Below are 14467 nucleotides of genomic sequence, written 5' to 3' on the forward strand. Positions count from 1 at the left end.
GTCATGGAATACTGTAGGTCTAGACCACTGCTGAAACCTGTCTGTATTGAAGGGGTTGATGTGGAGTGGGTGAAGACCTGTAAATACCTTGGAGTGCAGTTGGATGACAGGCTGGACTGGTCAGAGGACACAAAGGCTCTGTGCAGGAAGGGGCAAAGCTGGCTCTGTTTTCTAAGGATGCTGAGCTCCTTTAACATACAAATGTAAGAAACTCCTGCAGATGTTCTATCAGTCGGTGGTTGCCAGTACTCTTTTCTATACTGTCGTGTGCTGGTGAGGAGGTAGCTTGAAGAAAAGAGATGCTGAGTGTATTGACAAGCTGATCTGGTGAGCAGGATCTGTGGCTGGTATAGAAATGGACTCTCTGTTGATGGTGGCAGAAAGAAGGACACTGTGCAAGCTGCTATCTATTATGAACAATAAACATCACCCACTATACACCACCATAATTAAGTAGAGGGTTTTTTATAGTGGTAGACTGCTATCACAGAACTGCAATATGGACAGATATAAGAGATATTTTGCCCATTGAGCCATTAGACACTTTAACTCTTCCAAAACAGGGTGGCGGTGGTTGAATTCTTGGCCTGATGCCCCTTCTCTGCTCATAAGCTGTATTAAGTGTATTAGCTATAATCTACATCTGATATTTTACTGTAGGTCACTACTATATAACTTTGTTTTTTTTTTCATTCATTATGAGTCACTTTAAACATGTTATCCTATCAGCATAAGCCATGTCACTATATTTTATTTTATTTTAATAATGCATCATTTTAGTATTTGTCACTTTAATATTACTAGGGGGCTTTGCCACCTGCTTGCTTTGCTCGCCAACCCTCCGGCCTGCGCTATACGCCAACCACTTTGCATCTCTGCCGGATTTCACTTTCATTAAACAACAAATCTTTTAATTCTCATGCATACGCCTCTTCATTGGGAAGAAACCCTACTTCTCCCTGATGGCAACACGAATTAGACAATTTACAAGTCTCCGATTTAAAGTTTAAATCCAAACAATATCTACATACTTCTGTCATATCACCTTTGACCATATATTCAATCTCTTTTCACTGTTCTGTTATTTTACTGAGTAATAATTTCCATTTGTTAGGACTAATAAGATCTTTACTATCATTTTTATGAGACTTTCAAATTTTAGTACTTCCATTATCTCTAACCTGCTGTGCGTGTGTATCACGCCAACGTTTTTGAACATCTTTATGACATTCTACTTTGTCATTTACTCTTTGTCTTTTATTTACGACTCCGGGCGTGTTTAAATCTCTTGGCACAAAGTCTCATCTCTCAGGACATGAAATTATGTCTCTTAAAAAGTCTTTTCTCGTCACACGCTAAAAAGTCTCATCTTGTCCTAGGACTTTTTTATATAATAGAGAAATGTGCCACTTGTCACTTTTGTAGTATTATTATCTGCACAATTCTCACTGCAATGAAATTATTGTATGCGCCATCTACATTACCTGAATTGGACTGCAAGATTCCAAACCTAGTGTATTGAGATTGTATTATTTACATAGCAGTTGTTATTTGCATAGTGTGTACTTGAATGTTTGTATTATCTTGGTATAATTTCTGGCAGATACTAGTACTTGAATTTCTCTCTGGATCAATAAAGTATCTATAGGTATCTATTTATCTATTGTGACAGTAGATGGTGCTATACCAGTGCTTAACCCGGCACAGACAGACACAAGAAGCATGCTTACACAAGTTAACATTTTTATTTTCTTCTTTGGCACAATACACAATGCTCAAACTCACAAGGCTCAGTCCTTTTTATATCTCTTAAGTCTTCTGCCATCTCTACTCCTCTTCTCACAAGCTCCGTCCTCTTCCCAACTCCGGCTCCCTGATTGGAATGAGGCAGCCCCTTTCAGAGGGGACTGGGCGGTCTCGTGGCCTGGAACCCCTACAGATTTTATTTTTTTCTCCAGCTTTCTGGAGTTTTTTTTTGTTTTTTCTGTCCACCCTGGCCATCGGACCTTACTCCTTTTCTATGTTAACTAATGTTGTCTTATTTTAATTTCTTATTTTGTCTTTTATTTTTCTTTTCTTCATTATGTAAAGCACTTTGAGCTACTTTTTGTATGAAAATGTGCTATATAAATAAATGTTGTTGTTGTTGTTTTATAATGCACTCGGATATGCTCCAGGTGCTCCCTGATGACCTTCCTGCAGCACCTCTTGATGTGGCAGAAGTGCTGTATGGGCACCCAGAAGCACTCAGAGTGTACCTGTTTCCAGGTCCAGCAGCACTTCCTGGTGTGGTGGAAGTGCTGCATACCATGCCTTCTGAGCCATCCAGGCACACCCTGGTGATGGCCGTGGATCACCACAATGTTGAGCTTCCAAGCTCTGTTCCTGTGGCCCGAACACGCACCAGGGCGGATGCCTTCTGGCATTCCATGGGAGGTACTGTTCCTGTCCTGGGGCCTCATGTATAACGCCGTGCGTAGAACTCACACTATAACATGACATAAGCACAAAAGCAGAAATATTCATATGCACAAAAAAATCCAGAAAATCTGTGCGAACGCCAACTTCCACGTTCTTCCGCTACACAAATCCAGATAAGCGTGAAAAGTAACGCATGTTCAAGCACCTGCTATCCCGCCCCAACTCCTCCCAGAATTACGCCTCTTTGAATATGCAAATCAATATAAATAGCCCTTAAGCTCAGCCTTCTGTGAAAAGGCAATGGCAAAAGCATGAGGGAAAAAAGAAGAATTTCAGCGAATACCAAGTGGAGGCAAAGAAAAACGTACTATTTGTTTTTTTAAACAGTGGTATAAACAACAAAAGGAAGTTGATTGAGTGACATAGCGTGTCGGAGAAACTCGAAAGCTCACGTTCACAAAGTCGCACAGTGCCCGAAATAAAAAAGAAGTGGTCACATATCAAAGTCGCCGTAAAAAGATGAGTCGTAGCCCACCGTCTGAGTGTCATATGAAAGCTTATTAGGGTACAGAGAAAAGAAAAAAAAAATAGGGACACAATGAGAAAAAAGCACAAAATGTCAACTTTAATCTTGAAATTTCCATTTAAATCACATAGTTTATTTTGTCATTAAAGTAGAACATCATAAACTTCATCTTAAAATCGTTTAATTTACTACTTTCTCAAATCCCATCGTAACTAAAGTAGCACGATAAATGCTTTGTTTTGTATTTGATCTTCTATGTGATCTGTGTGTGAATCACTATGTGCTTCTTAAACGGGCTTTCTCTTCCTCGACAGGACACAGAATCCATTACATTCGTGATATTACAGCTCTCTGAATAATTAAAATACTGAGATGTATATGTGATATCATTTTCATGATGATAGCAGTTAGAGCATGTTATTAAACATGGGAACACGTTGGAGCACGTGATTGTTCATGTCTCACGTAAGATGCTTGCTGTGCCATGTGCAACCTTTGATGAAATACTTTATTGTATCAGTGCTGTCTCTTTCAAACGTACTAACCTCCAATTCCTGTCCTTCCTTTTCTTTCTCCAAGCAACCAATCACCACACAATCAGCTCTGTAATAGATGTTAAGCCATCTGTAAGCTTAGAACGCCGATTCTTCAAAACTTTTAAGGAACATTGAAATATCTTCATAGTACATGTTTAATTATTCTAACCATTTATCCATCCAGTGTTGCGCCAGCACCAGCAAGAATACAGCGCAAGGCAGGAACAATCCAAGAACAGAGAGCCAGCTCCTCACTAGCGCTGCGGCACCGTGTCCTGACATGTTTAATTATTAACAATTTAGATTATTTAAATGAAGTTAAAGTTTAATCTGTATAATATAATAAACATATTTTGCTGTATATCATTTTAAAAATGATATCATCATCATATGTAAATACGCACTTTATAAAGTGGCTCAGGTTGTGCAATATTATAACTAGTGCAAGTTTACAGTGAGGTAATTGTACTTATAAGTACAAACAGTTCTACAAGGAGCACTTGATGGACTGATTGAGTGCGTTTATAGTTCTTGGGATGAAACTGTTTCTGAACCGCTAGGTCCGTACAGGAAAGGCTCTGAAGCATTTGTCATGTGAGGGCAGTTCGAGAGGCAGCATGTCTGAGGCAGCGTGTGCTTGATGCTGTCTACCGATAATTCTCTTTCCGATCAGCTGCTGTAGATCTGTGATTCCCCATTCAGATACAGTGATATAAATACTCCGAATGGGACAGTGAGAGTGATATGGAAAAAGATGCTCTGCTGTGGCAACCCCTAACGGGAGCAGCTGAAAGGAGAAGGAAAAGGTGCAGTGGGAGTAACAACGTTAAAGCAGTTATGGTATTTGGAATACTTTGGCCATTCCATGGACCATTATATTGCTGCAGGTTAATTACAATCAGATGCCTTAAACTACTAAACAAAATGCAGTTAATTTCAGTGTATTTATAACGCCTCGTCAGGGATGTGGATCTAAAAAAGAAAGGGTAACCACACAGGAACAGTAGCACTGCTTTGACGCTGGGTGGCGCAAGTTTGCAAAACCGAGCGGAGAACTTGCGTATGCCATGGTTGGAGCTACTGTGAAAATGTGTGTGGCTTTACACCAAGTTCAGGTTTTATACATAACAATTTGAGCATGGAAACATTCGTACCCACCATTTTAGTATGTACGTGCCGTTTATACATCAGGCCCCTGGTCCTTCCATCCTCCAGGTGAACCAACTGGGCATGAGCACACTATTTAAGGCTAGATGCATAAGTGCTTAGTAGTCTTATTATCAATCAGAGTTGTTCAAAACCAAAATAAATTGCACTGATTCTTAAATAAAAGTTAATAAGTAAATAAATATTTCATGGTGCAAACAGAGTTCTTTGGTGGAGTTTAAAATCACAGTAAATAATCCATAAATAAGAGTAAGTGAAAAATCACAGTCAGATTTTATCCATTAAACAAATCAAGAGCTTCTGTGCTACCTTCAAAGACTGACGTCTCCTCTGATTACCATTTAAGATCTTTTCAGCATACTAAGAGAACACCGGCAAGGGCAGTCATCCTTCATTCACATCGGCTTCTGCCCCAGCTACCTTAGCTGGACACCGCTGAGGTATTCAAACTCAGCTCTTATTCCCACCACCACCCCATGGCCTTTAGCAGGGTACCTCGTGAGACCTTCTCCTTTCTCCTGCCACCATCCCTCGGCCTTCAGCAGAAGCCCACTCAGTGCGGCTAGTCACTTTTGCTCCTTGGGCACTCAGCAGGTTTTGCCACATCTCGACTAATTGCCTCTGTTCCACTGCATCACCTCAGCCATGATTCTGCATTTACTTTATTTCAAATTTAACCTTCATCTCCGTCTTTTCATTTTTCTTTCCTGTTCAGTTTTGTTCTTAACTATCCTGCTCAGGCTCATTTTAAACACACAGGTGTGCAGGTGTCTAATTACAGAACCCAGAGTGCTAATGAGTACACTGGCTGAACCACACGTGTCTGCAGGCGTAAAGTGCGCTCCGCCAAATCACCACCAACACTCCAGGGCTGCTCTGCTCCCCCACACTACCACATCCACCTATGCCCCTCTCAGTGCACCATTTTATTTAAAAACCTGCACACAACCACTGACCCCTGACATGTGTCACCACACAGCTTTGTATTTAGTAGTAAAGAGAATCACACAGTGACCAGAGTGACTAGTGGGGCACAGGGCACACAGGTGTCCTTAGTGATGGTCAAATTATTTACATCACCAGTCGGCCATTTGATTGTCTGCAGGCATTGAGGAAGACCCTGACTGAAATGGCAAAAGAAGTATTTGTGAGGGAGAGGGTCTAGCCCTCTGATTTACATTTACATTTAAATTTACAACATTTAGCAGACACTCTTATCCAGAGCGACTTACAACAGTGCTTATGATGATGACATCAGTGAAGAACATGTGTGTATAAAAATATTAAAAAGGTGCTATATACTGGATTATTGAGAAAGTCATGTCATAGCCTACACTGATCTTGAAGTGAGATTCTTCTTTTAAATGTCCTTCAAGAAATACGTGTTTTAGTTACAAATACAAGAGGGCACCACTCCTCACACTGGAGTATCTTACTGACACGCCCACTGAAGTCACTTTAAGATATTCCTCTCTCTGGCTCTGGAAGTCTAAGGCACATGACCTGTTGGTCACTAAGCCCACTGACAGATATGTCGACGTCCTTTGTAGACCTGGGGGTTATGTCTTGTAGAATGATGTCGGCCTGTTCAGTCCACTTGACTATAATGGCGGTCACTTCCTGTGTCTCCCACCTTACTGTCCACACTGCCTTCAGTCCTAATCCTCTCCTCCCTGTCACCTTCTCTTTCTGTGTATGGCTGGCTGGTCATTTCTACTGCTGCTGTCCACCTTTCTCCCTGTTCCTCTGTCTGTCCTCCTCTTTCTCCTTCTCCTTATCCTCTGTCTTGTCCTCCTCTTTAATTCGTCCTTTTCTTCATTCTGTTCATCTCCTTCTCTTCTATCTCCTTATCTTTGCACCACTTTTCTCTGTATTCCTATTCGTCACTTCAGTTTTGATCTAGCTGTCCACTCCTATTTGTCTTCTGTCACTTTAGTTAGCTATTTTCTTCCCACTGACTGTGTTTCTCCTCCTTTTTCAATTTTAGTGATTTTTAACAAATGCAGCCACATGGGATGCACAAGCCAGTGTTTTACTTATTGCTGGTCGCAAGCGGGATAAATGGAGAAGGTTACGTCAGGAAGGGCATCCGGTGTAAAATTTTGCCAAATCAATATGTGGACAACAATACAAATTTCCATAACTGATTGGTCGAGCCCCGGGTTAACAACGACCACCACCAGTACTGTTAGCCAACAGGGTGCTGGCAGAAATTGGGCTACTTTTGGCCAAAGAAGGAGAAGAAGAGGGGGAAGATGTGTATGGAGGAAAGAGGGGAGGAGGAAGGTAAAGAGAGTGGAACTGAGGGTAGGAACTTTGAATGTTGGCAGTATGACTGGTAAGGGGGAGAGAGTTAGCAGATATGATGGAGAGAAGGAAGACTGATATATTGTGCGTGCAAAAGACTAAATGGAGGGGAGTAAGGCCAGGTGGATCGGAGGTGGATACAAATTGTTCTATCATGGTATGGATGGGAGAAGAGATGGGGGTAGGGGTTATTCTGAAGGAAAAGTATGTCAAGAGTGTTTTTTAAGTGAAAGGAGTGTCAGACAGAGTAATGATTATGAAGCTGGAACTTGGAGGTGTGATGATGAAGGCAGTTAGTGCATATGCCCCGCAAGTTGGGTGTGCAGTGGATGAGAAAGAAGATTTGGATGAAGTGATGGACAGTGTACCCAAAGGACAGAAAGTGGTGATTGGAGTGGATTTCAGTGGACATGTTGGTAAAGGAAAGGAGGAGACGAGGAGGTGATGGGTAGGTATGGTGTCAAGGACAGGAATGAAGAAGGTCAGATGATAGTGGATTTTGCCAAAAGGATGGACATGGCTGTGGTGAATACGTATTTTTAAGAAGAGTTAGGAACATAGGATGACATACAAGAGTGTAAGAACCTGCCCAAAGGTCGATTACATCATTTGCAGAAGAGTCAATCTGAAGGAGATTGAAGACTGCAAAGTGGGTGGCAGGGGAAAGTGTAGTTAAGCAGCATAGGATGGAGGTCTGTAGGGTGACATTGGGGATCAAGAAGAGGAAGAGAGTGAGGGCAGAGCCAAGGATCAAATGGTGGAAGCTGAAAAAGGAAGACTACAAGGTTGAATTCAGGAAGGATGTGAGACAGGCACTGGGTGGCAGTGAAGAATTACCAGAAACTTGGGCAACTACAGCAGAAGTAGTAAGAGTGACAGCAAGAAGGGGTGCTTGGTGTGACATCTTGACCAGAGGAAAGAGGAAAAGGAAACCTGGTGGTGTGGAATGGGGAAGTACAGGAGAGTATAGAGAGGAAGAGAATGGCAAAGAAGAAGTGGGATAGTCAGAGAGATGCAGAAAGTAGACAAGAGTACAAGGAGATAAGGCACAAGGTGAAGAGAGAGGTGGCGAAGGCTAAAGAAAAGGCGTATGATGAGTTATATGAGAGGTTTGACACTAAAGAGGGAGAAAGGGACCTGTGGGCTAGACAGAGGGACCGAGCTAGGAAAGATGTGCAGCAGGTTAGGGTGATAAAGGATAAAGATGGAAACGTACTCACAAGTGAGGAGAGTGTGGTGAGCAGATGGAAAGAGTACTTTGAGAGGCTGATAAATGAAGAGAACGAGAGAGAGAGAGAGCGAGAGATGGTTGAATGATGTGGAGAATCAGGAAGTGCAATGGATAAGCAAGGAGGAAGTAAGGACAGCTATGAAGAGGATGAAAAACGGAAAGGCCGTTGGTCCAGATAACAAGCCACAGCATGAAGTTATGGGAAAAGAGTAGTGGAAGCCTAGGTTAAGAAGTGAGGTGATGATTAGTGAGCAGCAGTATGGTTTCATGCCAAGAAAGAGCACCACAGATGTGATTTTTGCTCTGAGGGTGTCAAAGGTGTAGAGAAAGGCCAGAAAGAGTTGCATTGTGTCTTTGAGGACCTGGAGAAAGCATATGACAGGGTGCCTCAAGAGGAGCTGTGGTATTGTATGAGGAAGTCGGGAGTGGCAGAGAAGTACATAAGAGTTGTACAGGAAATGTACGAGGGAAGTGTGACAGTGGTGAAGTCTGCGGCAGGAGTGACGGATGCATTCAAGGTGGAGGTGGGATTACATCAGGGATCGGCTCTGAGCCCTTTCTTATTTGCATTGGTGAAGGACAGGTTGACAGACAAGATTAGACAGGAGTCCCCTGTGAACTATGAAGTTTGCTGATGACATTGTGATCTGTAGCAAGAGTAGTTTGCAGGTTGAGGGAGACCCTGGAGAGGTGAATATATGCTCTAGAGAGGAGAGCAATGAAGGTCAGTAGGAACAAGACAGAATACATGTGTGTAAATGAGAGGGAGGTCAGTGGAATGGTGAGGATGCAGGAAGCAAAACTGGTGAAGATGGAGGAGTTTAAATACTTGGGATCAACAGTACAGAGTAATGGGGTTGTGGAAAAGAGGTGAAAAAGAGAGAGAGCAGGCAGGGGGGAGTGGGTGGAGAAGAGTGTCAGGAGTGTTTGTGACAGACGGATATCAGCAAGAGTGAAAGAGAAGGTCTACAGGACGGTAGTGAGACCAGCTATGTTATATGGCAGAGTTTCTCAAGCTTTAAGTATTTAAGAGTCTTCATAACAGTTTTTAAATCGCGCCCCCCCCCCTAACGTTTTTTTGAAAGGAGCCCACTAATACCAATTTGTTCTTTTTTAATTAGTGATATATCATTGATCCATATTTTATTATACCTACTTAACTTTTATCGACATTTATCTAACTCTATATTTATTTTTCTAGTATCAGAATGTAGTTTAAGGTTAAATTTGTTTTGGTTTAATAGATGTATTTTTCATATTTGCGATTCTTGTTTTCTTTTTTTCACATCTTCGCGCCCCCCCTTTTTGTTTACTTCGCACCCACCTAGGGGGGCCCGCCCACAGATTGAGAACCACTGTTATATGGGTTGGAGATTGTGGCACTGACCAGAAAGCAGGAGAAAGAGCTGAAGGTGGAAGAGTTTAAAGATGTTAAGATTTGCTTCTGGGTGTGACGAGGATGGACAGGATAAGAAATGAGTACATTAGAGGGTCAGTTCAGGTTAGACGATTCGGAGACAGAAGTCAGAGAGGAAAGATTGCATTGGTTTGGACATGTGCAGAGGACAGATGCTGGGTATATTGGGAAAAGGATGCTAATGATAGAGCTGCCAGGTAAAAGGAAAAAGAAGAAAGGACTAAGAGAAGGTTTATGGATGTGGTGAGAGATTGGCATGAAGCTGGTGTGTGTGACAGAGCCAAGATGCAGAGGACAGGAAGATATGGAAAAAGATGATCGGCCTGTGGCGACCCCTAACGGGGAGCAGCTGAAAGAAGAAGAAGAAGTGATTTTTAACAAACTTTACAAACAATGGAGGATGGGAAGAAGTATGAGATTATGTAAAGAATGGACAATGATGGGTTTGTGGACAAGAAACAAAACAGCAGTCTGGACAGAGAGGATGAGGAGAGTGACCAGTGTGGTGGAGGGGCTCAGGGTCACAATGCTGTCTTTATGAAATTGAATTATTAAAGGAAATCTACAGTTGTGTCACCTCACGTCACTCTGTCTGTCCATAAGGGACACTGCAGTCTGTCCTGATTAACACAGCGTTTGTGTTGTGGGAGTGGAAAAGTCAGAGCCACAATGTGACAAGAAATAAAAATCATGACACACACTCACACACACACACACACCACACACACACACTTGTTGTTCACTTACCCCAGTTTCTCTAATTTGCAGTTTTCACTCCTCAGCCCCTCACACAGCTGATCCAATCCTGAATCCTCCATGTTGTTTCTGTTTCATGTTTAGTTAGTCAGTCGAAGTGTGGAGCAGAAAGAGCTGAGGAGAGAGCTGAGCAACATCTGGAGGTGAGGACCACAACGAGCAGGCTGTGGGAAGAAGAGAGAGAGAAGTGAGGACATGAGGAGAGACAGACAGACAGACAGACAGACAGACAGGAAGGACAAACTACACAAAGGTTCAATGGCCCTTGTTATTCTGACTTTTCACTGAAGTGCATGTGTGAACACGAGACCCACTGCCAGTCTTATAAAGTAAGGCGCTATATACCTGACAGGGTCTCCTGCCTTCACGCTGGACTGACTGGTGCCAAGTCATTCAGACTGATATGTGGACATCAACACTGGATAAGAACGTCACAGACATGAGACTGACGGTGACCTGCACTCATGTGACCAGATGGACTTGTTACAGGTGACCACGGGGGTGACGATGACAAAACTGGAATTCTTGTCTGTCATTTAACTCTCAGGACTGGCAGCTCTAGTGGTGACCAGCAGCAGGTATGTTTGTCCCCGTCTTTCTCTAAGTTTATTTATTTGTTGTGATTAATTTTTAATGATGGGTTTATTTTCTGAACAGGAATAAAGGAATATGTGTCACTGAAGTGTTATGGAGTCTCCTCTTTTATTTGTTTTTATTATTTTGGTGATACTTTTTCACTTTACTTGCTGTAACCCTGATGCATCTTCTGTTTCACCTGATGGTACCTGCCGAGTGCAGACACAGACCAGAGCTGCTTCCAGAACTTTCCACTTTGAAGAGACAGGATGAGTCTGATGAAGGTGACAAAAGGAGGACACTGAAATGGGACAGATGTGGAGGGGCTCATTTGAGGTAACAGGTAACCCAATACATTACACTTTGACTGTAATAATGGCGACTGTGCAGTCCTTACGTTATCAACTTGATGAATTCCAGACTAAAGCTTGTGTTCAGACAGAATACAGAGAAACCTGAATTATGGAGACATGGCTCTCCTGAGTCCATCAGTGTTACGGCGCTCTATCATTGAGATGTCATCATCACAGGTAAAGGGCCCGGTGGTGGTCTGCCCGTCTGTATATAAATGGTGCTCTCAATCAGTAACAGTCAGAAAAGCAGTGAGCTCTGTGGACATTGAGCAGGCTCAGCATGTCAACTCAGACCACTCTACTCTTCCAGAGAATTTCCACAGATACTTGTCACCGTTGTTTGTGTTCATCCTAAGGCTCACCCATCGATGTCAACAGAGATGATTATCACAGCTTTAGTCGACACGCTGAAAGTGAACACTCAGACCAAAAGCGTCAGAAGCCCTAACTTTTGTCACCAGGCCTTAAACAAAGGCACCAAAAGCACAAACACATTTTCTGATTTGCACTTTGTTTGTAATTCTGCAGCAGTCTTGTGAAATACTCCTCACTATTTCTTACATTTCACACTTCTTTAGGAATTTAAAAGTCCACAAGACAGTGAAGCTCAGGAGTGAAGATTCAATCCAAAGTCTCCAAGGCTGCTTTCATTGTCCAGACTGTGATCTTTTGATGGACTCTTGCACTGATTTAGTTGAACTTTGTGATGTTATCAGCAGCTCTGTTCTGTTTGTGAAGACGTGCTAATCTTAGCTAAAGTGTGAAGATCTATCTGATCAACAAACCCTGGGTCATCAAATCTATAATGTCATTATTATATCAAAAGGTTCATCTTAATATGTGCCTGATGACTCAGTGATCATTAGCCTACTGAGTGTGAATGAAACCAGTCCTGGTCCTGTGGGATATGACTTTTGCGAACTGGTGCGATGAGTCTTTTCTACACCTTATTGTTAGAAAATCTAATGAACTAATAATCAAACTTAGAAGCAGCACCAGTCACCAACAAGAAACAATCACCAAAGAGCAGGAAGTGGAGATCATTGACAGTCATAAATATCTGAGGACAATCAAAGATTCAGCGCTGACTTTGAAGGGAAGCACAGAAGCCATCGGCACAAAGGGACAGCAGCAGCTCCACTGTTTAAGGAAGCTGAGTCTTTGTAATGTGAGTCCTTCCATGATAACACTCTTTTATAAATCTCGTATTGAAGTCTGTTTGTATTTATACACTGCTAGCCTGGTTTGGAAATATCAATGTCAAAAACAAATCAAAATAAACTAAATTGTAAAATGGAGGAGAAAAAAACAACAGGACTGAATAGTCCGATCTCACAGACCTCACATAATGCAGTGTCTCTTCTGACCAGTCAGTCATTTCTTCATTAAGGTGAGTGAAGTTTCTGATGTTTGTTTAACTCAAACCCCTGATTGCAGACTCACATTCAATCATTCATTCATTTCCACACCTGGCTTATTACAGATCTGAGTCTCAGGGCAGCAATGAGCGCCCATCACACACCATGTCCAGCTTTCATTATGAGCTCCTCATTCTTATTTACATATTTTATTCTCTTAAAAAAGCTTCATCTTAGCTATATTATCAACATTAACACACCACACATATTTAAATATTACATGTCTCATGACCACATGATAGACAAAGCATTATTGTAACAGGGACCCCTGTGTGTACGGCGGGTGAGAGGCCTGTGGAGAGTGCAGGAAGTGAGTATTAGTGCAAATAGAAAGGGACATGGCCGCTGTGAATTTGGACAAAGGAGAGCAGATCTGAGTAACATCAGTGCAATGTCCCTCAAAGACGTGTGAGCAGACCCTCAGGGGGGCACTTTATTAGACTCGCCAATGTGATACCCTCACCCTTTAGCTCTGTTCCAGCTAGAATTCTCTGAAGGCGTGGATTCAGCAGGATGTCTGAATGACTCCTTATGGATTTTGGGACAAGGTCACTGTTTGTCAAGTAACAAGTATAGTCCTTGAGTCTTGACATCCAAGTCTTGAGTGAAGTCTCAATTCAATACGGGTAAGTTACAAGTCCCAAACAATCATAGTGTGTTTGACACCAAATTTGATGCTATTTCTTAATTTTGCAGGAATTATAAATAGTTTTTAAACATTTGTTACATTTATAATTACATTTCTAAGCTATCAACTTCATCGCTAAAACAAGAATGAATAAAATGAAGTGCAAATACACGTTATGAGAAAAAATTCTCAAAGTGCCACAGATTACTACACACAAGCATTGCAAACAAATTAGCAGGCCTGTCTACTTCACATGAAATTAAATACATTTCTTGTCAAAAAATATGGATATAACATGACCACTCAACACACTCAAACAGAAAACATGGCCTGAAAAAAAAAGAAAAAGGAAGAAAACAATCTATAAGTGTGTTAAATAAACATATGTCTAATAAGTCTGACATACCACAACACAAATCAATATGAGTGTGAGATCAGAGATGTGTCCATCTATCTGTCCATCTGTTCTCTCTAAATCCGCTTATCCAGGGTAAGGCAACAAGGCAGTTAAAGTTTGTCACATCAGTCATTGGGCTACAAAGCAGGATTCAACACCTGGACAAGGCGCCAGTCCATCACAGGGTGAACACACAAACACTCACACACTCGTCAGCTTCAACAACGCCAAGTCACATAACCTGCAACTTCTTTGACTGTGGAAGTAAACCACACAGAGAACATGTGAGCTCCACAGAGAGCACTCGGGACCTTGAGCCCATCATCTCCACGCTGCAAGGCACCAGCACTGGTACTGTGCCACTCGAGGACAAACAGAATAAGTGACAGGAACACAAAGGAAAATATAATAACTAATTAAAACACAGTGGTATCATAACAAAATTATAAAGAGTAACAATTATATAAAATAACAAAAAACATAAAAGAGATATTAATTATTAAAGACAATGCATATACAGTAAATGTAAAGAAATGATAAACCAAGAAGAAAGAATACAATATAAACAATCATGAAATATTTTAAAATAATGAAGAAGAACACAGTTACATCACAACAAAAACAAAACATAAAGGAAAAAAAATAATAACAATACATGTAACATAACATGTAAATATATATATATATCCATCCATTATCCAACCCACTTTATCCTAACTACAGGGTCACAGGGG

General features: G+C 41.6%; 1 protein-coding gene across 3 annotated transcripts in view; it reads right to left on the minus strand.

Annotated features, from left to right (window-relative positions):
* Positions 1–10430, minus strand: part of LOC114645176 (NACHT, LRR and PYD domains-containing protein 1b allele 4-like) — a 140802-nt gene extending 130372 nt beyond the window's left edge. For all 3 annotated transcript variants that reach the window (XR_007933971.1, XR_007933970.1, XM_051921822.1), the window contains exon 1: positions 10353–10430. Coding sequence is in view for 1 of the 3 variants with exons in the window: in XM_051921822.1 (XP_051777782.1) it covers positions 10353–10423 (71 nt within the window). In the remaining 2 variants the exon portion in view is untranslated. The remainder of the gene's footprint in view (positions 1–10352) is intronic.
* Positions 10431–14467: the final 4037 nt, after the last annotated feature.

This window comes from Erpetoichthys calabaricus (assembly GCF_900747795.2).
Source record: "Erpetoichthys calabaricus chromosome 1 unlocalized genomic scaffold, fErpCal1.3 SUPER_1_unloc_25, whole genome shotgun sequence".
Lineage (NCBI taxonomy): Eukaryota > Metazoa > Chordata > Cladistia > Polypteriformes > Polypteridae > Erpetoichthys > Erpetoichthys calabaricus.